A 27,926-nucleotide genomic window follows, 5' to 3' on the forward strand; every position below is an offset into this window, starting at 1 on the left:
TGGATATATCCCCTGACCTTGACCCAGCCCCTGGGCCAGCTTCAGCAGAGAAAGCATCCATTGTGTGGCGCCCAAGAAATCAGCAGATGTGCTTGAATTTCCCCTTCCTTCGAAAGCGCACTGACCTAATGTCCTCACTGATGTCCTCCAGACCCCTGTGACTTCATTCAAACCACTGCTTCCCTTCAATAAGGCTCTTTTGGAGGCTGTAAAAGAACCCTGGCACAGACCTACAGTGTTCCCAGCTGTGAGAGACAATAGCGAGGCACTAGAGATCTGCACCAGGGAACCCAGCCTTCCTTTTGCTTCCTCCATCAAGAGATTTTGGATGTCCAGGCCTCATCCACAACAAAGCTAAACATGGAAGCATTACCCACCTACTTGAGAGAAAACTGGAAAAAAACAAAAATGGGTAGGTAAGAAAGATGTTCCCTGCGGGCATTCTAGGACTGCAATATGTGAACATAGCAGGTCTCTTGGGTCGCCACCCTCATGCCCTTAGGGATGTAGTGGATATGGTTGTCTCTAACTTGCCTGATCAACACAGAGACCATTTTCTCAAGGTCAGGCATGACCAGGACACTCCACAACACATCATTAATTCAGGATTAGGCACTGCAGACTATTGCAAGAGGCAATGGGCTCCTCACTGGTCCTCGAAGGCATGCCTACTTGCACTCCACAGATTTTTTGGGTGATGTCCGTTCAATGAGAAGACCCTGTTTGGGCAGGAACTAGATGCTGTCCTAGAGTACTTTAGGGCGGCTAGGCCCACTATCCGGTTGTTAGGGCTGCATTCATCAAAAGACTTTTGTTCCTTTTGTAAACCCAGAGGATTTTCTAGAGTATGGATACTCTTAAGCATTTTCCCAGGGGCTACAAAGTTTGGACTGTGGTGTGACCGAGTGCCGTCACCAGGATGGCAGTCAAGGGTCGGGAGTGGAAATAACACGGAAGAGTCCACAATTCTGTATCGTGTTAATGCTTTCTTTATTCACTTTCTGTATGTTTGGTATGTTAAAATTATTTTTAGAGCGCACATACACAGATTGGTTTCTTGGCGCTAAGTATAGGAGTAGCTGGAGCCCAGAGGTACAATTCATATCCCTGAACAAAGAGCCATGTCTTGATGAGTCTCCTGAATACAAGTAGGACTGTGCAGGATCTAATATCATAGGGAAGGACATTCCAAAAATAGGGAGCCAACACGTCAAACCTGCTGCCAGCTAATCTCTTCTGTTTGTGAGTAGGTATGAGCAGTAGGTTCATGTGGGCAGATTGCGCATGGGTGTATGTCTCTTGATGAGGTTGGAGATGAATTTTAGGACCATACCCTGCATGGAGTTGAAAATGAGACTGCCAATTTTAAAAGCACAGCGTTGTGATATTGGGAGCCAGTATAGCTGCAGCATAAGAGGAGTAGCATGTTGCCATCTAGGGTGATGGAAGATCCGTCTGGCTGCCTGATTCAGCACCACCTGCAGTTTTTTGACTAGATACGCTGGCAACCCGATGTACAAGGAATTGGCGTCGTCTATGTGGGAAATAACCAGGGCTAGGACAGCCTGACCCAGTGCTTCCCTAGTAAGGAATCTGCTGATTTTCCTTATTTTCCATTGTTGGAATAAGCCGGTGGAGACTATCTTTCCAATATAGGACTTAATAGACAAGTCACTGTTAATTGACCCGACGCTCTTAGTTGAGGATGATGGAATTGGTGGAGAGTACAGTTGGCCAAAAGTGTTAACTCCAGAGGCTCTGATCACCGCCAGTCAAGGTCAGTTTGGTTTTGTCAGATTTAGCTATAATTGGTTGCTGTTCATTCAATTACTAATGTACAACATGGTAGACTTAAAGTCAGAGATGGAGACGGGCGTGTTTTTGATAGTGAATATAAGTTGTAATTCTCCAGTATTTGGGGTGTCTTTCATAGATTCACATGCCTGAATCCCTCCCTGTCATCGGAGTGGGAGTCCCACGGTACATAAAAAAGCAATAATCATGCATATAATAACCAAAAAACGTTGGTAACCTGAAACCAGGAAGTAAAGTAGCCTAAGCTACATGGAAAAAACACTTCCACACCTATGACTATATCACAGTCATTATGTACAGTCCAAACTGCAGCCAATCCGGGAACGGCACCCACCAGAATGTTCTCCTCAGAGGCTCAGGCTCTCAGATTTTCTACCGCACGTCTTGTTAAGGTAGTCTCCCTGAGCTCTGCTCAGTACTTCAGTTTTTTGCTGTTTTTTTTATTACTTCAAGATGTCAACTTCTAAGAGGTCTCTCTTTAGGCCTTGTGAGTCCTGTAGAAAGCTCCGGCTCTTCTCTGAAGATCCTCACAAGAAGTGTATCTACTGCCTCTATCGGAACATGAGGTGAGGGATTGTAAGATCTGCAGGACCTTCCCTCAGAAAACCCTCAGGGATATAGAAGGGCGCCTACTTCTGTGGCTACAGAAGATTAAGGACAAGGATAACCCTTTATCTGAGGTAGAAAGTGCTGCCTCTGGGTCCTCTGTATCCTCCAGAAAGAGGATAGCTGAAGAAGAATTATCTTCTCCTGGGGCGAAGGTGTTGAGGAAAGTTCAGCCTGCTAAGGGCTCTGACCAGTCTTCTTCTACTTCATCTAAGAAGGCTTCTCCACCTTCAAAATTCAAGCCTGCTACGCCCCCGAGGAAATCAGGAAAGTCTCTGGCAACTAAAGGATTTTCTGACAAAGATTTACCGCAGGTAAAAATGCCGTTGTCGACTGCTCCTTCGTTGACGATTATCATCGTCGACGCTATATGAACGTCGACGGTTACATTCTCGTCTCCGAGACCGAAGATGATTAAGACTTTGCCGTCGACGCTGATCTCTGTGGCTGTCAGACCCATCTCGTCGGCGAAGGAGGTGTCATCTCTCGTCTCCGCTCCGTTGACGGTAAGGCCAAAGAAGATCTCGTCAACGACTGCTGCGTCGACGGCCACCTCGTCGACGAAGACTTCTTTGTCGACGGCCACCTCGTCGACTAAGACTACCGCCCTGTCGGCGGCTGCCCCGTCGACGAAGTCTGACTCGTCGACGACAAAACTTTCCTCGTCGACGAAGATTGCCTCGTCGTCGTCTACCTCCTCGTCGACAAAAATTGCCTTGTCGTTGAAGACGGCTTCCTCATCAGCGCACATCTTATTGCCGCCACCGCCATCGTCGACAGGCCCGTCGACGGCGTACTAGTGGACGCCTCTCCTATCTTCCTACACAGATTTGCAGGTTTAGACTGCAACATCAGCGTCGGCTTCATCCATCCAGCCTTCGACAGCGGCTTCTCTTCTGCAACGTCGTGGCTCCTCTTTGGAAGCCCTATCACCATTGAAGCTGCCGGAACAGCTCTTAGACGACGAGGAGGAGGAGGAGGAGGAGGAGGAGGACGAGGACGAATCTGGAGAAGATGACAGATTCCGCACTGCAAGGAGTCCATCAGAACTATTTATTAAATATCAGGATGACGACCAGGAGCAAGATCCAGGTACTGAGCCTCAACCTCCACCTCCTGTCTAAGTTCCTTCAGCACAAATGCCTTTAGAACTGCTGAACAATTTACAGTATATGTTGCAGGACTATTATCGGCGTTTTCCTCCTTCGGAATCTGCGGAGTCTCTTCCATCAACGCCTATGGCAAGGGTTCCCATACCCTCTTTCCAATCTCCCAGACCTCCTTCTCCACTGCCATCTCGTCATTCTCATGACGCAAATACAACTGATGGTGACAGGGAAGAGGGAGAGGTGGATGACCATTCGGTGCTGTCGGAGTGGGACAAATATCAAATCCAAACTCCGTCACTGACCGCTCCGGCCCCTTTGGACTCTCCTCCGGTGGATATCGGAAGTTTTCATCTCCTTATGGAGAGGGCCACAAAGAGATTTCTTATCCCAATGGAAGCTAAGAAAGATGGCTGCTTTCTTTATGATTTTAAGGACCAACCGAGAAAACCGATCATAACAATTCCAATAATAGATTTGATCTCTTAGCAGCAGTCCTACCTCGGTTGGACAAAAAATATAAAGCACCACGCGACTCACTGGCATGTCTCATCGGCCAGCCTAAAGCCGCCTCTGTCATTGCCCAAGCGGCGCAGAGACGGGCCAGGAACCCCTCGTCTCCTATATCAGCTCCACCTGACAGGGATGGCAGACGATTGGACGCAATTGGGGAAAAAGGTCTCCACGATGGCTGCGACGACGGTTCGGGCTGCAAACTCCCTAGCCATATTAGGGAGATACGATCGTCAAATGTGGTCCGACATATCCCCCTACATTAATATGCTGCCGGAGCCTTCAAAGCCCGAGGCCTTGAAGATCTTACAGGAGGGAGAGTATACCTCGGCTGAAATCATCGACGCAGCCGTGGATGTAGCATCCACTGGATTTAGACAGTTGGCGGGTGCGGCAGTATTGAGGAGACAAGGTTGGCTAAAATCAACGTCTTTCCGTCAAGAGGCCCAAACAAAGAACATCGATATGCCATTCGATGGAGAGTCTCTGTTCGAACAACACGTTGATGAGGCCCTTCAGGCCATTAAAAAAGATACAGAGACGGCGAGGTCTCTTGGTAGCCTGCAGTTTCGAAAGTCGTCTTTCCGTGGTGCCAAAGGACGTGGATCCTTCACCAACAGGGGAGGATATAACCAACAACGTTCTTATCAATCCTCCCAAACTAATCAAAGATTCCAAAACTACAGGCAACAATCTTATGGACAGCGGAGTAATTCCTATTCGCAGTCAAGAAAGAAGCAATCCTTTCGTGGATGAGAGTCCAATAAAAAACGAGGTCACCCAACTGCCACCATCTCTGTCGTTGCGACATACAAGAATTGGAGGAAGAATATCCCACTTCTATTCGAACTGGTCCAAAATGACTAGAGACAAGTGGGTTTTGGATATAGTAGCCAGAGACCATGCTCTGGAATTCATAAAGATCTCCCCAAACTCTCCTCCCAAAGGTCCACCCCCTGCTCATCTCAAAGAGCTTTTTTCCCAAATAAATCTGATGATCCAGAAGGGGGCAATCGAAAAAGTCCCTCTGTTACAAAGAGGAACAGGATTTTATTCGAGATTCTTCCTCATCCGAAAAAAGTCGGGAGAATGGCGCCCTATTCTCGACCTTCGCGCCCTCAACAAATTCTTTAAAAAGCTGTCCTTCCGAATGTTAACAAATCAAGAAATTCTACAATTACTTTCGGCTGAGGATCACATGGCCACCCTCGACCTCCAGGACGCTTATTTTCAAGTGCCGATCCTTTCCAGACACAGAATTTCTACGGTTCAGTGTGGCTGGCAGAGACTTTCAATTCAGGGTCCTTCCCTTTGGACTCCGTTCAGCACCTCGGGTATTTACAAAGGTGATGGCGCCTGTCACCGCACACCTTCGCCTGCAGGGCATTCAAATTTTCCCGTACTTAGACGACTGCCTTATCAAGGCGAATTCTGTCAAAACGACATCCGAACATGTTCAGAAGTGCCTGCTACTTTTCCAGTCTATGGGTCTTTCCATCAATTTCAAAAAGTCTCATCTGATTCCGTCGCAAAGAAGGACTTTTCTAGGAGCAACATTGGACACAAAACTGACCCTCGCCTTTGTCTCAAAAGAAAGACAAGTCGAGATCTGGAACCTCGCGGGCTCATTTCTGTCAAAAGAGTGCGTTTCAGTCCGTTTGATCAAATCCTTCCTAGGAGTGATTTATTCCTGCATTCCTCTAATTCCCAACTGCCGTTACAGAATGAGGCCGCTGCAGGAAGAGCTCAACCTTCAATGGCTCCAGGTTTCGGGATCGTTCGAGGACATCGTTTGCATCACTCTTCGGATGCAGGAAGCCTTTCAGTGGTGAAGCAAGATAAAGAACTTGAAAGAAGGATGTCCATTTCTAGTCGAAATGCCGGTTTTTACCATAACCACAGATGCTTCCCTTGAGGGATGGGGGGCACACCTTCTGGGGATTACAGTCAACGGTGACCGCTGAGCCTTCCCCAAGGCGAGGTCGCCCCCACTCCTCTGCTCCTACCTGCTGCCTGTCAGCCTGCTCCTGCCTGCTGCCTGTAAGCCCCGTTCCTGCCCGCTGCCTGCTTACCCTTGCTCCGCTGCCTCGTTGCTACCCTTGGGTCCCCTGCCATCCACCGGACGACCCAGCCGCCGCAGAGCCGCCCTCAGAGCCCCTTCCCGCCACAGTCCACCGCCGACTCCGCCCCCCCTGCCCATTGGCCGCCCCGCTCCCGCCACCGAGCTGACCCGCCCTCCCGGCTCCTCTCTTAAGGGGTCCGTGTGCAGGGACAGGGAGTGACCGCAGAGCCTTCCCCAAGGCGAGGTCGCCCCCACTCCTCTGCTCCTACCTGCTGCCTGTCAGCCTGCTCCTGCCTGCTGCCTGTAAGCCCCGTTCCTGCCCGCTGCCTGCTTAGCCTTGCTCCGCTGCCTCGTTGCTGCCCTTGGGTCCCCTGCCGTCCACCGGACGACCCAGCCGCCACAGAGCCGCCCTCAGAGCCCCTTCCCGCCACAGTCCACCGCCGACTCCGCCCCCCCCTGCCCATTGGCTGCCCCGCTCCCGCCACCGAGCTGACCCGCCCTCCCGGCTCCTCTCTGAAGGGGTCCGTGTGCAGGGACAGGGAGTGACCGCAGAGCCTTCCCCAAGGCGAGGTCGCCCCCACTCCTCTGCTCCTACCTGCTGCCTGTCAGCCTGCTCCTGCCTGCTGCCTGTAAGCCCCGTTCCTGCCCGCTGCCTGCTTAGCCTTGCTCCGCTACCTCGTTGCTGCCCTTGGGTCCCCTTCCATCCACCGGGCGACCCAGACGCCGCAGAGCCGCCTTCAGAGCCCCTTCCCGCCACAGTCCACCGCCGACTCCGCCCCCCCCTGCCCATTGGCCGCCCCGCTCCCGCCACCGAGCTGACCCGCCCTCCCGGCTCCTCTCTTAAGGGGTCCGTGTGCAGGGACAGGGAGTGACCGCTGAGCCTTCACCAAGGCGAGGTCGCCCCCACTCCTCTGCTCCTACCTGCTGCCTGTCAGCCTGCTCCTGCCTGCTGCCTGTAAGCCCCGTTCCTGCCCGCTGCCTGCTTAGCTTTGCTCCGCTGCCTCGTTGCTGCCCTTGGGTCCCCTGCCGTCCACCAGACGACCCAGCCGCCGCAGAGCCGCCCTCAGAGCCCCTTCCCGCCAAAGTCCACCGCCGACTCCGCCCCCCCCTGCCCATTGGCCGCCCCGCTCCCGCCACCGAGCTGACCCGCCCTCCCGGCTCCTCTCTTATGACGCCCCCTGAGCGACCGCGCAGCGGGAGCGCCGACTGAGCGCCGAAGGTAAGCCCGTCTGCGCCCGTCCGCGCCTGGCCCGCGCACAGCGCCAGGACCCCTGGCCCCCGCAGACCCCAGCCCACCCGCCGGACGTACGACGCCGCCACCCTCAACGCTCTCAACGCCGGCCGAATCCCAGGATGCTACCGAGCCACCCCGAGACGCACCCACGGACCCTTCTGCTGCAACGCCTGCAAGTTCACCTGCATCCGGACCAGCACTACTCCAGCACCGACCAAGACGTGCAACAGCAGCAGCCACCTGAAATGCATCCTGCTCAACACCCGCTCCGTCCACAGACACGCCGTCGAGCTCTGGAACCTGCTCGACACCACAGCCCCAGACGTCGCCTTCCTCACGGAAACCTGGATGAACGCCTCCTCAACGCCCGACATTGCCATCGCCATCCCAGACGGCTACAAGATCATCCAAAGGGACCGCATCAACCACACCGGAGGAGGCATCGCCATCATCCACAGGAAAACCATCCGCATCACGACCAACACCGACGACACCCTCGCACCCGCCGAACACCTGCACTTCCAGGTCCACATCAACCCCAAGACCACCCTCAGAGGCACCCTCATCTACAGACCCCCGGGACCTCGCACACAATTCAGCGAAGACATCGCCGACTTCATCAGCCCGCACGCCCTCCCCTCCGCTGACTACATCCTCCTCGGGGACCTCAACTTCCACCTGGAGAACAACAACGACCGCAACACCACCACCCTGCTGGACAACCTCGCCAACCTCGGACTCAAGCAGCTGGTCACCACCCCCACCCACTACGCCGGACACACACTCGACCCCGTCTTCTCATCCAGCAAGGACATCGCCTTCAGCCACGCCACCGGACTCCACTGGACGGACCACAAGTGAGACCACTTCAGCTTCAGAAGGACCACGATCCACCACCACCAGCAACAGGTTGCACGCAGAAGCTGGAACAAGATCACAGCCGACCAGCTCGCGACCGCCGTGAGCAAGAACCCACCCACCAGCGCAACGAACCCCAGCCAAGCGGCCACCAACCTCACGAAGTGGATCAGCGACTGCGCTGACGACCTCGCCCCTCTGAAGACCCCGACTAGCAGACCCGGTAGCAAGAAAGCCCCATGGTTCACCGACGAACTCAAGAGATCCAAGAAGAACTGCCGAGCCCTCGAGAGAACCTGGCGCAGAGACCCAACACCAGACAACATGACTGCCCTCAAGCTCGCCACCCGAAAACACCACCAACTCATCCACGCCACCAAGAAAACCGCATTCAAGGAACGACTGGACAACAACGCACACAACAGCAAGGAACTCTTCAACATTGTCAAAGAGCTCTCCAACCCCAACGCCGGTAACAACGACATCACCCCTTCACAAGACCTCTGCAACTCCCTCGCCTCCTACTTCCACAACAAGATCGCGGACATACACAACAGTTTCAGCACTCAACCGACGCACGCCACGACCGAACCACCGCCCCCCACCACCACCCTCCGCGCCTGGACCCTGATCAGCACCGAAGACACCGTCCGTACGATGAACTCCATCCACTCCGGATCTCCTACCGACCCCTGCCCTCACCACGTCTTCAACAAGGCCGACGCTGTCATCGCACCCCACCTGCGGGACATCATCAACACCTCCTTCGACACCGCTACCTTCCCGGAGAGCTGGAAGCACGCCGAACTCAGCGCTCTACTAAAGAAGCCATCAGCCGACCCCACCGACCTCAAGAACTACCGCCCCATCTCGCTGCTCCCATTTCCTGCAAAAGTCATCGAGAAGACCGTCAACAAGCAGCTGGCCGCCTTCCTCGAGACGAACGGATCCCTCGACCTCTCGCAGTCTGGCTTCCGGGCCAACCACAGCACCGAGACCGCCCTGATCGCAGCCACCGATGACATCCGAGCTCTGCTTGACAACGGAGAAACAGCGGCCCTCATCCTCCTAGACCTCTCCGCGGCCTTCGACACTGTCTGCCACCGTACACTAGTGCAGCGACTCAGCAACGTCGGAATCCAGGAGAAGGCACTGGAGTGGATCATCTCCTTCCTCGCCGGAAGGACACAGAGTCCGCCTCCCCCTGTTCTGATCTGAAGCCACCGAAGTCATCTGCGGCGTTCCTCAAGGCTCCTCGCTCAGTCCAACCCTCTTCAACGTGTACATGAGCCCCCTCGCAGACAATGCACGCCAGCACAACCTCAACATCATCTCCTACGCCGACGACACCCAGCTGATTCTCTCCCTCACCAACGACTTCGCCACCGCCAGAGCCAACCTCCACGAAGGGATGAAAGAGGTAGCCGAATGGATGAAGAACAGCCGCCTGAAACTGAACTCGGACAAGACGGAAGTCCTCATCCTGGGATCCTCATCCTCCGCCTGGGACGACTCCTGGTGGCCCCCCGCCCTAGGCAGCGCACCCAAACCAACAGACCACGCACGCAACCTGGGCTTCATCCTGGACTCCACCCTCTCCATGACCAGACAAGTCAACGCCGTCTCCTCGTCGTGCTTCAACATCCTGCGCATGCTACGAAAGATCTTCCGGTGGATCCCCACCGAGACCAGGAAGACGGTCACCCAGGCCCTCGTCACCAGCCGTCTGGACTACGGCAACTCCCTCTACGCCGGAACCACCGCCAAACTCCAGAAAAGACTTCAGCGGATCCAGAACGCCTCAGCGCGACTCTTCCTGGACATCCCCCGTCGCAGCCACATCTCCGGACACCTGAGAGACCTGCACTGGCTCCCGGTCACCAAGAGAATCACCTTCCGCCTCCTCACCCACGCACACAAAGCCCTACACAACCAAGGCCCAGGATACCTCAACAGCCGCCTCAACTTCTACGCTCCCAAACGCCAGCTTCGATCGACCGGCCACACCCTCGCCACCGTTCCCCGCATCCGAAGAGCCACCACAGGGGGACGGTCCTTCTCCTTCCTCGCCGCCAGGACGTGGAACTCCCTCCCGACTCACCTCCGCCTGACCCTGGACCACCTCGCCTTCAGGAAGCAACTCAAGACCTGGCTGTTCGAGCAGTAGCGGACCCCCCTCCCCTAGCGCCTTGAGACCCTCTGGGTGAGTAGTGCGCTATATAAATGCTTTGATTGATTGATTGAACGGCAGGTGGACTCTGGAACAAAGAAGGTGGCATATCAACCTACTAGAGTTACGAGCCATATTCTTGGCTCTAAAATCCTTTCGGGCCATCAAAGGAACATCCATACTAATACGAACGGACAATACGACAAGTATGCATTACTTGAACAAACAGGGCGGGACAAAGTCAGCCCTGCTATCTCAGCAAGCTCAAGAGATTTGGGATTGGGCGATTCGTCACAAAATCAGCCTCAAAGCCATTCATGTCCCAGGGGTCACCAATGTTCTGGCGGATTCCCTCAGCAGAACCACAACATCAAACTACGAGTGGGAACTGCACCAACCATCCCTAAACAGGGTGTTTCAAGAATGGGGGCATCCCGATCTAGACCTCTTTGCAACCAGCCAGAACCGCAAATGCCCATTCTTTGCAAGTTGGGTTCCCCACAAAGATTCGCTCAGAAATGCGCTTTTGATGAATTGGTCACAAATATATGCCTACGCTTTTCCACCGATTCCGTTGGTTCCATGAGTTCTACGCAAGATCAAGAAACAACCTTGCCGCATGATACTCATTGCTCCCAGATGGCCTCGCCAGTACTGGTTTACGGAACTTCTCCTCCTCTGAGTGCGAGCCCATCTAGTTCCGGCCAATTCCGAACCTTCTGACCCTCCAGAACGGACAAATTTGGCATCCGTACCCAGCATCGCTGAAAATTAGCGACATGGCTCCTCAACACCTTGAATTTGCACACCTAGATATTCCTCCGGACTGTCAGGAGGTTTTAGCTAATGCTCGAGCACCTGCTACGATTAAAACTTACAAACTGAAATGGAAGAGGTTTTGCATGTGGTGTCAGTCTGCCAATATCCACCCTATTCAGGCAAGACCAGAACAAATTCTACCATTCTTTGTACAATTGGCAAAGTCTGGCCTCTCCCATTCTACTCTAAAGGTGTTCTTGGCGGCAATTTCAAGGTTTCGGCAGGATGGTGTTAACTCTCTTTATTCATATAGTCATTCAACAATTCTTCAAGGGGTTGTTCCGGATGTTCCCCCCCCTATCCAACGTCCACCTCCTTCTTGGCACCTTAATATAGTGCTTACACAACTGATGCGGCACCCTGTGGAACCCATTCACAAGGTGGATTTAAAGTAACTTTCTTGGAAGGTTTCCTTGTTACTAGCTTTGACATCACCCAGAAGAGTTAGTGACCTCCAAGCGTTCACTATTCATCCACCTTTTCTACAATTTACATCGAAGTCTGTAGTGCTGCGCACTAACCCAAAGTTAATGCCAAAATTCCCTGCGGATTTCCACCTTAATGAACCTATAATTTTAAAGACTTTTTTCCCAAATCCGCTCACAGCTGCAGAAAGCGCTTTGCATTCCCTTGACATCAAAAGATGTCTCAAGTTCTACTTACAACGGACAGCAGCAATACGCAAATCAGCTCAACTCTTTGTGGCATATGGCAAACCATGCCAAGGATATTCGGTCTCAAAACCAACCATTGCTCATTGGATTTCTGCTGCAATTTGCTTATGCCATGATCAAGCGGGAAGACCATTACAAACGAACCCAAGAGCGCACTCTACAAGAGCAATCTTGTCATCCACAGCTCTTTTTGCCGGTGTGCCTCTCCACCAGATCTGTAAAGCGGCAACATGGCCCAACAGACACACGTTTACCAGACACTACTGTTTGGAAGCCGCAAGCCATGCAGATGCATCAGTGGGACAAGCTGTTCTGCGCAATCTTTTCAAATAAGGTGAGCCTCTGTTCTCCCTCCTCCACTATGCTTTTCTATAAGACGCTTTTCATTACTCTTTCTATCTTGAAATTGTTCGCCATATGTTGAAACACACATGTATTTCTCGATAATTATACAGTTTGATAATATATATATATATATATATATATATATATATATATATATATTGTCTATGATACGAAAGCAGCGTCTTATGACCATGATGTTACGTACTGCTATCTACTCTGATTCAGGCATGTGAATCTATGAAAGACACCCCAAATACTGGAGAAGAACAATAGTTACTTACCTGTAATCTGTGTTTCTCCAGTATTGGTGTCTTTCATAGATTCACATGCAACCCGCCCACCTCCCCTCAGAGGCTTTTAGGCTATGATGTATTGGTTCACTCCTGTGCGAGAAAATCGTAGAGCCTGAGCCTCTGAGGAGAACCTTCTGGGTGCTGTCGCCTGATTGGCGGCAGTTTGGACTGTACATAATGACTGTGATAGTCATAGGTGTGGAAGTGTTTTTTTCCTTGTAGCTTATGCTACTTTACTTCCTGGTTTCAGGTTACCAAAGTTTTTTGGTTATTATATGCATGATTATTGCTTTTTATGTACAGTGGGACTCCCACTCTGACGACGGGGAATGATTCAGGCATGCACATCTATGAAAGACACCAATACTGGAGAACCACAGATTACAGGTAAGTAACTATTGTTCGTCCTCTGCATAATTAATGGAAAGGAATGTGAGCACATTTAAAGTCCGAATCAGATGGAGTAGATATAGATTGAACAAATGCGGGGACAACGATGATCCCAGTGGCACTCCACAGTTAGACTTCACCTCAGGTGCAATGAAGTGAGACAGACGAACAGACTGGGACCGGTCTTCCAGGAAGTATGTAATCCAGTCTAGGGCCGGGCCCTCAAGTCCTGCCTCCCTGACCCAGTCCGCCAGAATTCCGTGGTCAACCGTGTCAAATGCTGCGGAAAGGTCGAACAACACCAGAGTCTTAGGGGTTCCCCAGTCGGCTTCCTTTTTTAATTCGTCCAATAGGATAGGATAGGATAGGATGTACATTTGTATAGCGCGAATTGCTGCCCGGAGGCGTCCAAGCGCTAGGAAAACCGAATACCTACAGCAGGCTTAGAAGGAGAATTAGGAATGAGATTAGCTAGATTGAGTGAAATAAATGGGTCTTTAGTTGTCTGCGGAAGGTTGAGAGGTTAGAATTAGCTCTAAGGTGCAGTGGGAGGGCGTTCCAGGCTCTAGCACCGTTGAAAGAGAAGGTCCTGCCTCCGGATCTGGATCTTTTTATTTTGGGGGTTTTTGCAAGAAATATTTGACTGGAGCGGAGGCTTCTGTTGGGCACATAATGGGTAATTAAGTCTTGGGTAATTTTAGGGCCAGTGTTCCAGAAGGCCTGGTGCGCAATGCACATGGCTTTAAACAGGACCCTCTGTCGCACCGGTAGCCAGTGGAGGGTAGTCAGGCCTGTTCTCACTGACTGTCTGCGGGGAAGGTCTAATAGAATGCGTGCTGCGCAGTTTTGAACTATCTGGAGCCTTCTGAGGGTGGATTCGGGGGCACCAAGATAAAGTATGTTGTTGAAGTCGAGTCGCGATTGAATTAAGCCTTGTATGGCAGTTTGTTTGGCATCCCAGGGAAGGAGGGGGAGGATTCTTTTCAGCATTTTCATGATGCCAAAGCAGGTGGCCGAAAGTTTTGTGGACTGCGTATTAAAGGACAGGGATCTGTCCAGCCACACTCCAAGGCTTTTAATGCTGTTTTTGGGAGTAGGTGGGGGGCCCAGACTGGGTGGCCATAAAGAGGGGGGAATGCTGGGGTCTGGGGAGCCCAGGATCATCAGCTCCGTTTTGTCCCCATTCAGTTTTAACGAAGAAAGGGACATCCAGGTTTTCACTTCTTCAACGCACTCTCTAAGCCCGCCTGGAGCCGATGGAGTGGCTTCCTAAGTCATGGAGACCACCAGCTGCGTATCGTCCGCGTAGGAAATGATCTTAATCCCATACGGACGGACGACGTCAGCCAGTGGCCTCATGTACAAGTTAAAAAGTGCAGGGCTTAGAGATGATCCCTGAGGGACTCCACATTTCAAAGGTCTGCTGGCAGAGACAGCGTCGTCTTCAAACACACAGAAGGATCTGTCTTGGAGGAAAGATTTGAACCAAGACAAGGCTTTGTCTTCAATCCCAACCTGGGACATGCGATATAGCAGAGTGTTATGGCTAACCGTGTCAAAGGCCGCGCTGAGATCAATACCATCAGGATTACCGTCTCCGTTGAGTGAGAGGGACGGAATCCTGCTTGGTGGGGGTCAAGGAACTGAGATTGTTCAATGAATAAGCATAGGCATTTTCGCCACATGGGATTCCAGTATTTTAGCCAGCTAGGCGAGCAGAGATATAGGACGATAGTTAATTGGGATCGAAGGGTCAGACCCAGGTTTTTTCAGAAGGGGAACTATGGTAGCTTTTTAAAACGTCTGGGAACACGGCCCTGCATTAGTGATTCATTCAGAAGGAGGAGGTCAGGGTTTACAGTGAACACTTCTCTCAAGAAATGAGGTGGGCAACTATCGGCGGGGGAACCAGATTTAAACCTGCACAGGAGTTCCAGGAAAGCTTCACTGCTAATCGCCGGGAATTGATATAAGGAGTTAAGGTTGCTCGAGGCCGTAGGCATGGCCTCATATGCAAGACCTGCGGGAATGCTGGATTTAATCTTTGCAATTTTGTCAATGAAGAAGGTATTCAAGGAGTTTCGGAGTGATTGGGATGGCGCTGGTTTTATTGTGACTCTCCGGGTTGGATAACTCATTAACAATTGAGAATATCTCTTTTGATTTGTTGGTAGTGTTCAGTATCATCGAAGAAAAATAACTAGCCTTCGTGACTTGGATGGATTTCTTATCTAGTCAAAAGAACAGCCAGTCAACACGTTTCTTTCAAAAGATTTGAATATTATCACGGCTGTAGATAATACACAAAAAAGACATACATAAGCAACACAAACCGTTATACATACACATACTACATAATTCATAAAGAAGAAAATATTAAAGAGATAGTCCTAAAATTAGAACTAATCTGTCCCAGACCATCATTAAAACCAATCAAGCATGCATAGGAGCATATGTGCAGGGAACCCCACCAGGGAAGGGGCCTGCCCAGTCGTCTCCCGCACTTCTTGAAGAACTTATAAAGCCTGAGTGTGGAAGTGTCACGTGACTTGACAGTGAGGAGTGTGAAATACATAAATATATTTATATTGTGCTTAGTGAATCCTTATTAGAGATTGTATCCATATGACCCCATGTGCTGGAACACAATCAACATACCTCTTTAATGTACAATCAGTTATTCCCCCATAGACTATTTTAATTTATTGAAAGATCTCTTGATTCAGTTGCCAAACATCACAAGATCAGTTGCTTGCGATATTGCACGGCAGTCATCTATTTCTAGATGGGGTATTGGTGTTTCCCAAAGGTGCCACCTATAGACATTATGTTTATGTTTCAATTACTGTAATTCATATTTATTTCACTTTAATCAATTCCCATGTTGATTAAACATACCCAGAAGTTGAATAAACAGTAATGGCTTGTTGACACAAAGATGAACACGATCATACGGATATCCTATACATACAGCCATTCACCCCGCTATATCGTTTCCTGCCTGAAATATCCATTAATTCATGTTGTCATGTGGGAATACATTTTTTTTTAAATTAGTATTCAAGCACACATTATCTACACCCCCCCACCCAATAATACAACTCACACCATAATTCCCCCAAATAGGGTTTTTTTGTAATTTAAGTAACAACTTGCCCCAGCAGGCTTCTCAGCTGTTGCGTCCCTGTGCTGTGAATAGCAGGCCATCTCACTGGCCCTTGGAGTCTCTTGGCTTAGGCTGGGCTCTGGAGATAGCTTCTCCTTGAACAAGAAACAGCAGGCCACGTCCCCCTCCGTTGCTATCTGCCAGGGGCAGTATGTGCAGTCCATGCCGGTGCAGCCTCTCTTTGCTGATTCCATGAATCAGCAGGCAACGCCCCCTCCGTTGCTATCTGCCAGGGGCAGTATGTGCAGTCCATGCCGGCGCAGCCTCTCTTTGCTGATTCCATGAATCAGCAGGGCAGTCCTTCTTCAGTCCAGTCGAAAACTGATTTCAGTGTGATAGGAGTGCCCTATGTATACTCAGAAAAAGCCCTCCGGGCAGGATGCAGTTAGTAGCCAATGGGCTACTAGGTTCCCTCCCACCTGATGACCACTTTGAGCATAATGTGGCATCTGGGCATCCCAGGATGCACCATACTGCGCACCCCAAATACGCAGGACCCTTCTCCCGGTGTGTGGAGCTCCCTATCCTAACCCTGAGATGTGGCCACCAAGAGGGCTACACACCCCTAGAAAACCCGTTTGTCAACTCGTTTCCCCTTACCTGTCCCAAGTACCATCCTGTCAGCCTAAACAATAGAGCAGCCCCTCTCCCTAGTCTTACCCATTTGTTTGTCAAAGGCGGCTTCTCCTTTGCAGCTCGCCTTTTGGAGCAACCCCCTGTGTGGTTTCCCTCAGGAGGGAGGTGACACCTGCTTCCAGAGCAGGCCCCTATTGTATCCTTTCCTATGAGTTGCTAGCAAGTCTTCCCAAGACGGTAGAAAGCGGTTTTGGCTACAGGACCCAGTGTGCAGGCAGTTTGGGCACAGGAGGCTGAAGGCAACAAAGTGGCAACTCTGCTAAAGTTGCACACTGCACTTGTTACATTAATTGCGACCGCAGAAACAGTTGGACTTAATGTAACGAGTTGTTTGATACCTCAAATGGCCCACTTTGGTCGCACCTTTCGAGTTCGCACCGCTGAGGCATCCACGTGTAGCCCTGCGCTCTCTAATTGGGCGATCAAGCTTTTCCACAGTAAAAAGAACAGTGTACCGATTTTGCTACCAGGGCATGTTCTGCCCATTCGATATGTTGCACCCTGCCTTAGGACTCACTAGGTCTGCCATAGGGGTGACTTACAAATATACTAGGAGGGAGTCCGGCTTTGCCATTGCTTTAGATGGCAAAGTCGGGCCAGTAGTTAAACTCCTCTTCCAGCCTGCAAATGGCGGGTTGGGAGCCTCGTTTTAACTGAGTCCCACGATCGGTGCTGCAATCCCTAGGGGGACCCTCTAGCTTGCATGCCCCAGGTACAATGGTTACCATTTAGTAGGGACATACAGGTAAGCTAGCTCAGCCAATTGGATAGAAGCCGACTTGTCTTATCAGTTTAAGGGCAAGGGCACAGACACTTGTGAAAAAACCAGCAGCATCAGTCCAAACACTTGGGGTTCACCATACAAAAAGAGGCCTTTCCTTACAGCACTGCTATGTACGTACGGCATTACAAAGTCCTACTTGTGTGCAATCCTATTATCTTCCCAGTGTACAATGCACTCTACAAGTCCTGTCACACAGTGTCCTTTCCAAAATTAAATATAAATCTCCCTGACGATATTCTTGATTATATATTCTAGCCTGATATTTATATGCCATTGATGCCCCGATTGGGCATCAGTTAGACTGAGTGCTAGAGTATGTGTCATGCTGAATCGGAGTTTCTCTGTTACATGAAAAAAGCATTCAAAGCTCAACACCGCTACCCTTTGAGAGTCAGGTGCCCCAAAGAAGAAACCTGTCTATTCATTTGAGTGTACGAGTATTGTGGACATAGGAACACAAGAAATCTAAGAGCTGTTTCGGCCTGATTGTGTCAAGAATTCCTGTCATGCGAGGGGAGGAAAACGGTAACCAGCGAAAACGGACTACATCTCCCAGGATGCTTAGCGGTTGAGAGGTTATGTAAACAGGAGAGCTGTTACATAACTCAAGGAAAACACGCCCTTATGTAAAACAGGAGAGCTGTTACATAACTCAAGGAAAACACGCCCTTATGTAAACAGGAGAGCTGTTACATAACTCAAGGAAAACACGCCCTTATGTAAACAGGAGAGCTGTTACATAACTCAAGGAAAACACGCCCTTATGTAAACAGGAGAGCTGTTACATAACTCAAGGAAAACAACGCCCTATAAAGGGAGGAACCGGGAGGTACAACGCTGTCGGATATTGTGTTCACAACCGACGTACCTGCTTAGTGAAGAGCAGTGTTCCGGAGTGGTGCTCCAGTAAGGCAAGAACGGAGGTAGGTCGAGTCGTTACTCCCTGGGCCGTGTCTTGCCCCATCGTCACCTGTGAAGGACCCGGAAGCTCTACCGGATAACCATTGAGCTTCGCTTTTTGACTCGGTTGAGTCAAAGCGCAGTGGCGCTTTTGCTGGTTGGAGTCGTAACTCCCAGCCCGACCAGAGATACAGGGACTGCCAGCTGTAACGCACACCAGGAGGTGTTTGCCGCGTTACAGACTCGGAAGTCCGCAGGATCGATCGAGCGGCTGCTCTCGGTTCAGTCTTCTTTGCTTGTGATTGGGGTATCGGTGACGCATCACCAGGAGGTGACTCCGCGTCCCGGTGCAGTCTGAGGAAGAGGTTGAGCGGCTGCTCCCTTCAGGTAGAGACCCCGGCTGGGTGTTTCCCTGACTCCTCGATTCTCCCCAACACTCTTTGTGCCCCTCACAGCCTACCGATTGGCATTGTCGGCCATTTCATTTCTGCCCTCTGTTGGCATACGCCGGGATCGGCGTATATGCAGAGGACGGTTAGGACCATCCGTGCTGTGGGCTGGTAACGTACTTAGCCTGGAGGATTCCAGTGACTATAACCTTTGTTTATTCCTTGTATTATTTTTGCCTTCATTAAAATAACTAAACCTTCACAAGTGGTTGCGTTCTCATTATCGTGTCTGTTAAACGATCCTGAGACGTTCAGGGCGTTACAGATTGTGCCTCTTCAGCTGGGTGTAGCTTGGTTCCAGTGGTGCGGAGAGCCAGGGATCCATGTCTGAGAAAGCTGCACCCAACTGAAGAGGCCCCATCAGGCTGAAAAGGGGGCATTGTGGGCAAAAGAACGATGAGTCGGAATGCTACCCCGAGCGAGGGCCACTGGTTCGACTTATTGCAAGCATTCCTCCCTTCACCTTTTGTGTATTTGGACTATGATTATAGGCAAGTAACTTCCTCTTTTCTCCCTGGGGAAAAAGTGAAATTGTACACCTGCTGCCGGTCTTGCACCAGAGATGCTGTCTTCCAACATATTGCTTGAAGTGCCTCGTACTCTTTATGGACTGCACCCTGAAAACTCGGTCAACCTGATCGCCAGCTCATTCTCTGTGGTGGGTAATTCAGCCACTGTCCTCCTTCCTCAAAGGCTTGCTTTCCTCACCTCAAACGTTAGCATCTTCACTTGGTTGTCTACTTCTCCCCACTGCTAACCCCCAGTGGTTATTAGTTCTGTTAGAGTGGTTAGTGTGTTCCCCTCTGTTTTAGTCACACCCTCACATTGGGTTTTAGCCTCTCCCCCTCTATTATGAACCTTTTTCCCTCTGCTACCCTCACACAGAGCCTCTCCAGTCGGTAGCGTAACCTGGTGGCTTTCCTCGATCCCTACTGTGGCTGGCTTCTACCCCCTCCCAGTAGACGATGATCATACCCCATCGCTGGTCCCCGGAAGGCTTTCGATGAGGCATGTGCAAGTAACCCACATACATTTATTACAATGATGATCCACCTGGCTCTAGGCAACGGCTGCCATCCTTCCTCTGGCGCCTCTTCTGGTCTCTGATGTCTACCTGAATTCAGTTCCTGACCCTCACGACAGCCTTCAGAGCTGTCACATGGTCTTTCCTCCTAAAAGAGAGACACTCCTCCCATTTCCTGGTGGGCAGCTATGTGCCCCAAGATTAATCACTGGTCCCATCAAAGCTCTAGACAGCCACAGGCAGTGACTGCTGTATGTCATCCGGAAGTACCCCCCGCCCCCCCCTCCCCCCTCCCCCCTCCCCCCCCAAATTCCCGGCTGCCCATCATCTAATCCTGCTGCCATTAGGACCATATTATGCTACTCAGCCTTGTTTTGAAGTGACCCTCCCTCCTCTTCTGTGAATCCTCTAGCAGATCATTGCCCGTGGTGTGGCACCCGGCTATGTACTGGTGCTCAAGTTGTGCCACCGCTTCTGCTAATGTTGCGGTCAGTTTTGATGTGGATGTTTCTATCTCAAGCGCTCTGACCAAGGACCCAGAAGCACTCTCTGGGAGAGAAAAGAGCGCCTTGGAGGTTTTCAATGTAGTCACGTGAAGCACTCTAGTCATTGTCAAACCTTTTCTCTTCCATACAGTTTATTATTGCTGAAGATGGGTCCTGCGGCCTGATTTATGAGCATGCACCTGCCGAGGGGCCCCCCATTGTGGCTCTCATCGACCACATCGTCGAGTACACGTAAGGTTCTTCTACTTCTTTCTGGTTGGGTATTCTGGAGCTAGGCACGGTGTCTGCATGCTGTCACTTCACCACCTCTTATTTGTCTGACATCAGCCAGCTAAATGGTGCTCACTGCTTTCCACCAGGAGCTTTGACGAGCTTGAAAGTAACTAGTGTGATTATTGCCTCAGTCCACTAACACTTCGTTTTATCAACTTCAGAGGAAGAAAAGCTGACACAATCTGCTGGGATTTGATCTGCTCACCTGCAGATTCCATGAGTTCTTTCAGAGCTTGCTGAGTTACCATACTTGCTTACCGTAATGTATCCTGTGCATAGATTACAAATTGCAAAAGACACACAATTGATTACAAATTGCAGCATTTTCATACCCTAGTAGGATGCTTATTTTCTGGCCCAACTTATTCATCCTTTTGTGTGCTTGCCCCAGAGTAGCATGTGTACCATCCCCAGCCTCACCACCCAAGACTGGACATCCAGTGATCCAGTCTGAGGCTGTGGTACCACCATTTATTTATGCAAAGCATAACACAATCTCTGTTGTTTCACTGTGTTCTCTCAGGAAGAAGCCAGAGCTTGTAAGATCCCCCATGGTCCCTCTGCCAATGCCCACTAAGCTGCGCTTCAACATCACGCCTGAGATCAAGAATGACATTGAGAAAGCAAAGCAGAACCTGAACATGTGAGTGAAAAGCATTGAGACAATACAGGGGCCGCGGTGGTGGAAGAAAAGTACCGTGGTCAGTTGGGTAGTGTCAAGTACAGGATGTTTTGAAGGTCTGTTCAGTTTCTTTCTTGAGTGCCTGAGGACAGGCCGACTCCTCAGAGTTGCCACGCTCTCACCCGGGACAGTATAACACCAGCAAAATGTTAGATAGGACAAAAAGCTATGAAGGCAGTGCTTCCAAACCTTTTGGAACCACAATCCAATTTTTAGAAGAACCAACCTTTGCTTTCCACCTAGCTTTAATGGACATGAGGCGTGCACTTTTTTCATGTAGCTAAAACATTGTGTGATAGCACTTTATCGTTTACTTACCGCACATCTTCCATTGAAATGACCACTAAATTCTGATAAAACAATATTGCACGCAAATAATGTGTGGAAATGGGGTATCAGTGAATAATTATCATTTCTGCATCACCAAGTAAAGTGTCTTGATTTGTTTTGATCCTATTCAAATCTGTGTTTCTGTTACACTTCAGAATTACAAAAAAATGTGCTTCATTTTTGCTTTCCTAACTGCTGAATGTGTACAGTAGATTCACAGGCATTTACAGTTTGTTGTGTTACAAAAATGACCTCCTACAGCCTTTCCTTTCAAACTCCGTATAGTCCAGCAAGATTATCACATAATTCACTTTTCTTTCTCTGACTGCAAAGCAAGAAGAGTTTTTAAACATCACTTCCCATGTTAAAAATATAAGCACCAATTTCTCATAAAACCTAGCCCGACATTTGAGCCCTGTCTTTGAAGCGCAGTAAATGTCACAAGATAAATACAGAATCTGCTTGGACTTTCGCGATTCGCCAAAGAAGTTTGCGACCCACAATTTGGGAAACCCTGTAGTAGGATAAAAATCCTCCTTAACAATCGTACAGTACTTGATTGACGATGGGGAAGTATATTGCATTAGATATGGCAGGCACCAAATTCTCCTTGACATCAGAAAAGAGAAGGGTCCTGCCAATAAACCAGGAGAAGGATCGAAGTGAAATCCCGCTGCAAAAGAGCAAGAATCCGGGACAAAAATAGAGAACATGTTGGTGGGGAGTGAGATTTAAATTAGCGAACAAATGTGTTGTGATGCATCCTTCTATCGTGATTGTCTCCCTTGGTTTAAACAGGAACTGACCTCACAGGAAAGAATTGTACCTCATTTTGATAGGGATCCTGTGGTAATGTCTTCTGGACAATCCTCAATCTTGGGAAGGGTAGTTCATACGGCAGACCATACCACTTCCTTCAGAGTCATAGTCTCAGCTTACCATGCGAAGAAGACCCAAGTTTGACAACATTTTTTTGTTTTTTAAAACGCATCTTATTGTGTTAAAAAGTCGTATACAGTGCATTGCTCCTTAACCCAGGAAACAACTGCCATATCCAGCATTGCAAGCCATTGACTTTGACAGATGTGTGTATTTTTATCAACAATATCAAAAGATACATTTTAACATGAACACCGTAACCCCCCTCCCCCCATTGCACCCGCACACAGCTACACTTCGGTTATCACCACGAATCTCATTCTCAGCAACACTGTTCCACCATTACCTTTCCAGTCACCTATACTAGTAACCACGAATCAGGGCAGATATAGATGCATCCACCAGGGGTAATGGGTCTGGTTCTAGGCCCCAGTAGTCTGCCCATCATTTCCAAATTTTAGGGTGTTTTTTGCGGGCAGCCCCTGGCCTTAAATATCGGGATCTCCAACCCCATGCTAAAATCCAACCCATTCTTCCATGCCGAAAGCGAGGGCGGGATCGCCGCCTTGCTATGTCTCTTTTAGCTAAAGTCAGTCCCAGCAACAGTAAGTGTCTCTTATATATATTACCCCCTATGTCCTCCATAATGTGCAGAATCGTCAGTTTCGGCGAGGCAGGGAGTTCACATCCCAGTAACTCCGGCAAGCAGGCCAACACCCCTCTCCAAAATTTTGTAAGTGCTGTACAGTGCCAGATGGTGTGAATAAGGGACCCCTCTTCTCATCCACATCTCAGGCACCGCGGAGATGCTACCAGACGAGCCCTCCACAGCCTGAGCCTTGTGTAAAAGACCCGGTGAAGGTATTTGAATTGAATGAGACGTAGCCGCATCGATATCGCTGCCGCTCTAGGAGAGGCCAGTCCGTCTGTCCAGTCATCCTCATCCAATTGGCCCACATCCCCCTCCCAGGCCTCTGAGTTTATCTAGCGTAGTGGAGCTGTGAGTCACCAGGGATTGATAAATCTTGGAAATCTTATGTTCCTGTAAACCCCCCATGAATACCTTGGCCTCAATCGGACTGTATACAGGAAGCACCCTGAAATACTCGGGGAGATAGCATGACGAAACTGGAGGTATTTGTAGAATTGAGTTTTTGGCAGATGGTACTCTCGTTGAAGCTCTTGGAAAGATTTGAGGACAGTTCCACGTATTACATCCCCCAGTGTGGAGATACCAATGTTGTCCCAACCTTTGAATCCAGCCAGCGCCGCTAGCTGCGGCAGCCGGCCATTATGCCACAGCGGGGTCTCCCTAGTTAGTTTATTCCACCATCCCATCTTACGAAGGGATTGCTTCCACACTCAAAACACCACCTGGGTGGTAGACGGTAGAGAATTGCACAGCGACGCAGAATATAGAATTCAGTGTATGGTGGACTCGCCCATAATCCTCCGTTCCACCGCGGGGTCCTTTTGATTGCCATACCACCATTCATTTAATACCAGTAGCTTTGAGGCCATATAATACGACTGAATATCAGAAGTGGCCAGCCCCCTGCAGTATTTGGACTGAAAGCAGGTCCACAACGCCAGAAGTGACTTATTCATCATTAAAACCACACAAACATACTAACTGTTACATGGACATGTGTGTGGGGTCTTTTATCTGGGACCAGGTGCATTCAGTGGGTTCTGGACAGTATCCAGGTGCCTATTGTATTGACTGCTGGTGCCAAAGACCCTGGGGAAAGTTGCACTCCAATTGTATTCTAAAGCTCTCCAGCATCTAATCTATCATTGAGCTACAGTTGTCCCTCTAGGAACCCATCAGAGTCAGCGTTAACACATCAGTATAAGGATATTCTTAAAACAAACAGCCATGGACTGTACATAGTCTTTCCACCTCATTATGCGGACCAGACTCTGACTAATGCGATGGATAGACAGTGAGCTCAACTTCCTCCCAAAGGCTCCAACTTTCAGATTTATAATCACAAGTCTAGTTTCGGATTTTGGACTCCTCATCAGAAAGGGCAAAGTATTAGCTACATTATTTATTGCTCCATTTGAGTGTGTTTTCTTTGATGTTTGTACACTCTTTGTAGTGGCTGCGATATGCTCCAAAACGTTTCTCCTCAAGAGGTGTTTGTCATGTTACAAAAGAAAGATCGATGTTGATGTAAGAAATTGGATTCTTTTTGGAGATGGATGACTACCCACCACAAGGAATGATCATCACCCTTATTGGGGTAAATCCTCAGTCCATAAATGAACCCGAGCTCGACCCCTGTGTAGCTGTGGTACAGAATGGAAGGGTCTAACATGGGGCAATGCGTAAATTATTTATGCAGAATCAAAACAGTAATAAAGGCAAGCAATAAAAATCTGAAAGTAAAGTCGAACAAATGTAATAAACAAAATGACACCAAAGTGATAGAAATGCAGTAAGGGAACCGGGGATATGATTATTTAAGGTTTTAAGTAGAAATAGCTCCAAGAAGTTCAAAGCGCCAGTGACGGTCAAAGATGGCAGTAGACCGGGACTTAAGTGAGATTTAAAGCCGACTGCAGTGGAGCATGGGTCAAATACACCATCCAAGTTTGTCATGGTCAAAGCTTTTACCTTCTAACTTGATCTTTTACATTCCAACCAACCAGAGAATTACACTTTTAAGACCCGCAGGATCGCAGTGGAGGGCATGTAGAGACTCTCAGGATATCAGGCAGAGGACAACAGCCATATCCAGTCCAGGTCCAGTTGCCAGTGACCAGCTGGGTACTTCCAAGGAAAGGTCTCTTACAGCTTGATGTCTCCCTATGCCATACAGGAGGTCAGCCTTATGACCCTTGGTCAACACTTCTTTGCGCTGAGTACAAGACGGAGCAGGTCCAGTCCTCCAGGACTCCCCTCAGGTCACAGACTACAAGTCCAGTCTTCATCTGTTCTGTAGTAGGGGATCTCTGTGTATAGTCATAATCTATGAATAGTCCCGCCCATGTGCGGGGACCCCGGAGCAATCAAAAATATCTCTTAAGCTGTCCTGCGTTTGCAGACCTGCAAAGACACTTAAGAGACAGACCAAATAATACAGCCTAATTACAACAAGGCTGCACTGGCCAGCACTTCCTCTGAAGTGAACACAAAAGCCAAAATAAAGTTCAAATGTCATCTTTATTCACATCTGACATCCTCCTTTATTATCACACACTCCCTTCACCAAAATCCCTTTAAACAATAGAGAGGAAGGGGTGGACATCCCGTCGTCACCGTTATGGAAGTTCTCGAGTCAGGCATGCCAGGGGGCCTCTTACGTGAATAGGGAGAGGTGCTCTCCTGTCCTCTGGCTGGGCCGTTGTGGTGATCGCTGTGTGCGTTCCTTCACCGCCGTGTGGATCTCCTGCCCAGAGACAGGGATAGTCTACAGGGCATGATGCTTGCGGCTATATATTCTTAGGCTCTGCAGCAGATATTTCGCTTCAGGCGCATCCCGGGCTTTGCCGTGGGTTTGTTCTACGGCGACATTCTTGTCTTCGACGGAATCTCTGCAGCCTGCGGCACAGCAGTGTGTTTCTACTCTCCTTCTCTGCCGCAACTCTTGTGCTCCCATGCGATAGCGAGGTGGCCCGCATGAAGGCCGAGGCTGAGGTTTTGACGGTTGGGAGGGGCAGGGAGAACGGCTTAAGGCCGTCCGTCCTCTCCAGCGGCGTTATGCCTCCCAGATTTGTTTCTGCGGTCTCGGGCCGCCATTGAGTCATTCTGGGGCTGACTGCCGTGCGACTCTTCCGGTTTCCCTCCAGCGCTCCCTCCACCTCAATCGCGCTCCGTGCGCGAGTTGTAGAAGGAGGCCACCGCCATCTTCCAGTAAAGGAAGATAGACTCGGCTCCTCTGGGACGGACTGGAAAGGGATGGTACTCACTGTTCCCTCTAGTGTGCAAGGGAGACATGACCGAGTTTGGACCCATGTTCGGCGGGCGACAAGCCGACTCGTGGGATCAAAGAGTAGTTCATTCCGGTGGAGGTCTCTGCATTAGGTTTCCCCTCAACCTCCTCAGGGTGACTGGCTATGCAGCGGGGAAAATATCGCGAGTTCCTGCAGTGGACAACGGCCATTATCATTGCTTTGGCCTCCTTTCGGCCTGCAGCCGACACCTCGGAATGTTCCATACGCTAGGCCGTGGTGGCTGCGCATATGAGAGTCACAGTGGCTTTGTCTATCCGTTCCTGAACGGCTGGTTGATCAAGGCAGCTACTTTCACTTGGTCTCTCTCTCTCTCTCTCTCTCTCTCTCTCTCTCTCTCTCCCTCTCTCCCTCTCTCCCTCTCTCCCTCTCTCCCTCTCTCCCTCTCTCCCTCTCTCCCTCTCTCCCTCTCTCCCTCTCTCCCTCTCTCCCTCTCTCCCTCTCTCCCTCTCTCCCTCTCTCCCTCTCTCTCTCCCTCTCTCCCTCTCTCCTCAACGACTGTGTGCCCTTCGGAGGGGAGACGCTCTTCGATCCTTCGGAAGGCTCGAGTTCTTGTATTATTACCCCCCACCCCCCACCCCCCCCCCCCAACGGTGGGGCCGGTCTCGTCTCTGACGATTGGTTGGGCAGGACACACTCCTTCTCAGAAGCGCAAGCACACTCCCTCCAGACGTGCGTTCTCTTGAACAAGCTGGGGTGGCACGTCGCCATGTCCAAGTCGGTCCCGGCGCGGTTATAGTGCATGCTGTCTCGGGAGGCGCAGGCCATCTGGTATTGGCTGGTGACCAGGAACCTACCGATCACGGCTTTCCATCTGCTGGGAGTGCAGAATGCCCTAGCCGTTGCGCTCAGCTGGCTCGTTCAGGAGAATCACGAGTGGGTGCTACACGGCGACGTGCTGATAGACGTCTTCGCAGAGTGGGGCGCTCCGGATGTTGCTCTGTTCGCTCGGGCAGAAGACAGCAGAGGCTGCGGCTTCGCGTCCAGGTACTACCAACCAGGGACGCTGGGGGAAAGCTCTCTGGATCAGCTGGTCTAACGGCTTTCGCTACGCCTTTCCACCCTTTCCCCTGATTTCGGCGGTGCTGATCGAGCTGTCGCGATCCAGAGCCAGGATGATCCTGATGGCTCTGGAGGGGTCGAGGCACTGGTGGTTCACCGACCTTCTGCACCGGTCTGTTATTCCACACAGGCGCCTGCCATGTCGGCCGGACCTTCTCACGTGGTTCGGAGGACAGATGGTTCACCCCAATGTCTCGTCCTTGAGTTTGGCAGCCTGGCTCCTGAGTTAGTGCAATATGGACACTTGAACCTGCCTCGGGACTGTATGGATATACTGAAAGAGGCATAGAGACCGTCTACGAGACATTCTTATGCCTATAAGTGGAAGAGATTCTGCTTATGGTGCAGGGCAAAGGACGTTGACCCTACATCCTGTAAAGAAGATGTTAT

The 27,926-nt window shown here is 50.3% G+C and overlaps 1 protein-coding gene across 1 annotated transcript in view; it reads left to right on the plus strand.

Annotated features, from left to right (window-relative positions):
• Positions 1-27,926, plus strand: part of CRAT (carnitine O-acetyltransferase) — a 412,536-nt gene that overhangs the window by 262,343 nt on the left and 122,267 nt on the right. Inside the window, exons 8-9 of the mRNA XM_085614011.1 lie at positions 20,481-20,581; positions 21,147-21,266. Of these exons, the coding sequence (XP_085470137.1) occupies positions 20,481-20,581; positions 21,147-21,266 (221 nt within the window). The remainder of the gene's footprint in view (positions 1-20,480; positions 20,582-21,146; positions 21,267-27,926) is intronic.

This window comes from Triturus cristatus, chromosome 1_2 (assembly GCF_964204655.1).
Source record: "Triturus cristatus chromosome 1_2, aTriCri1.1, whole genome shotgun sequence".
In the NCBI taxonomy this organism is placed as follows: domain Eukaryota; kingdom Metazoa; phylum Chordata; class Amphibia; order Caudata; family Salamandridae; genus Triturus; species Triturus cristatus.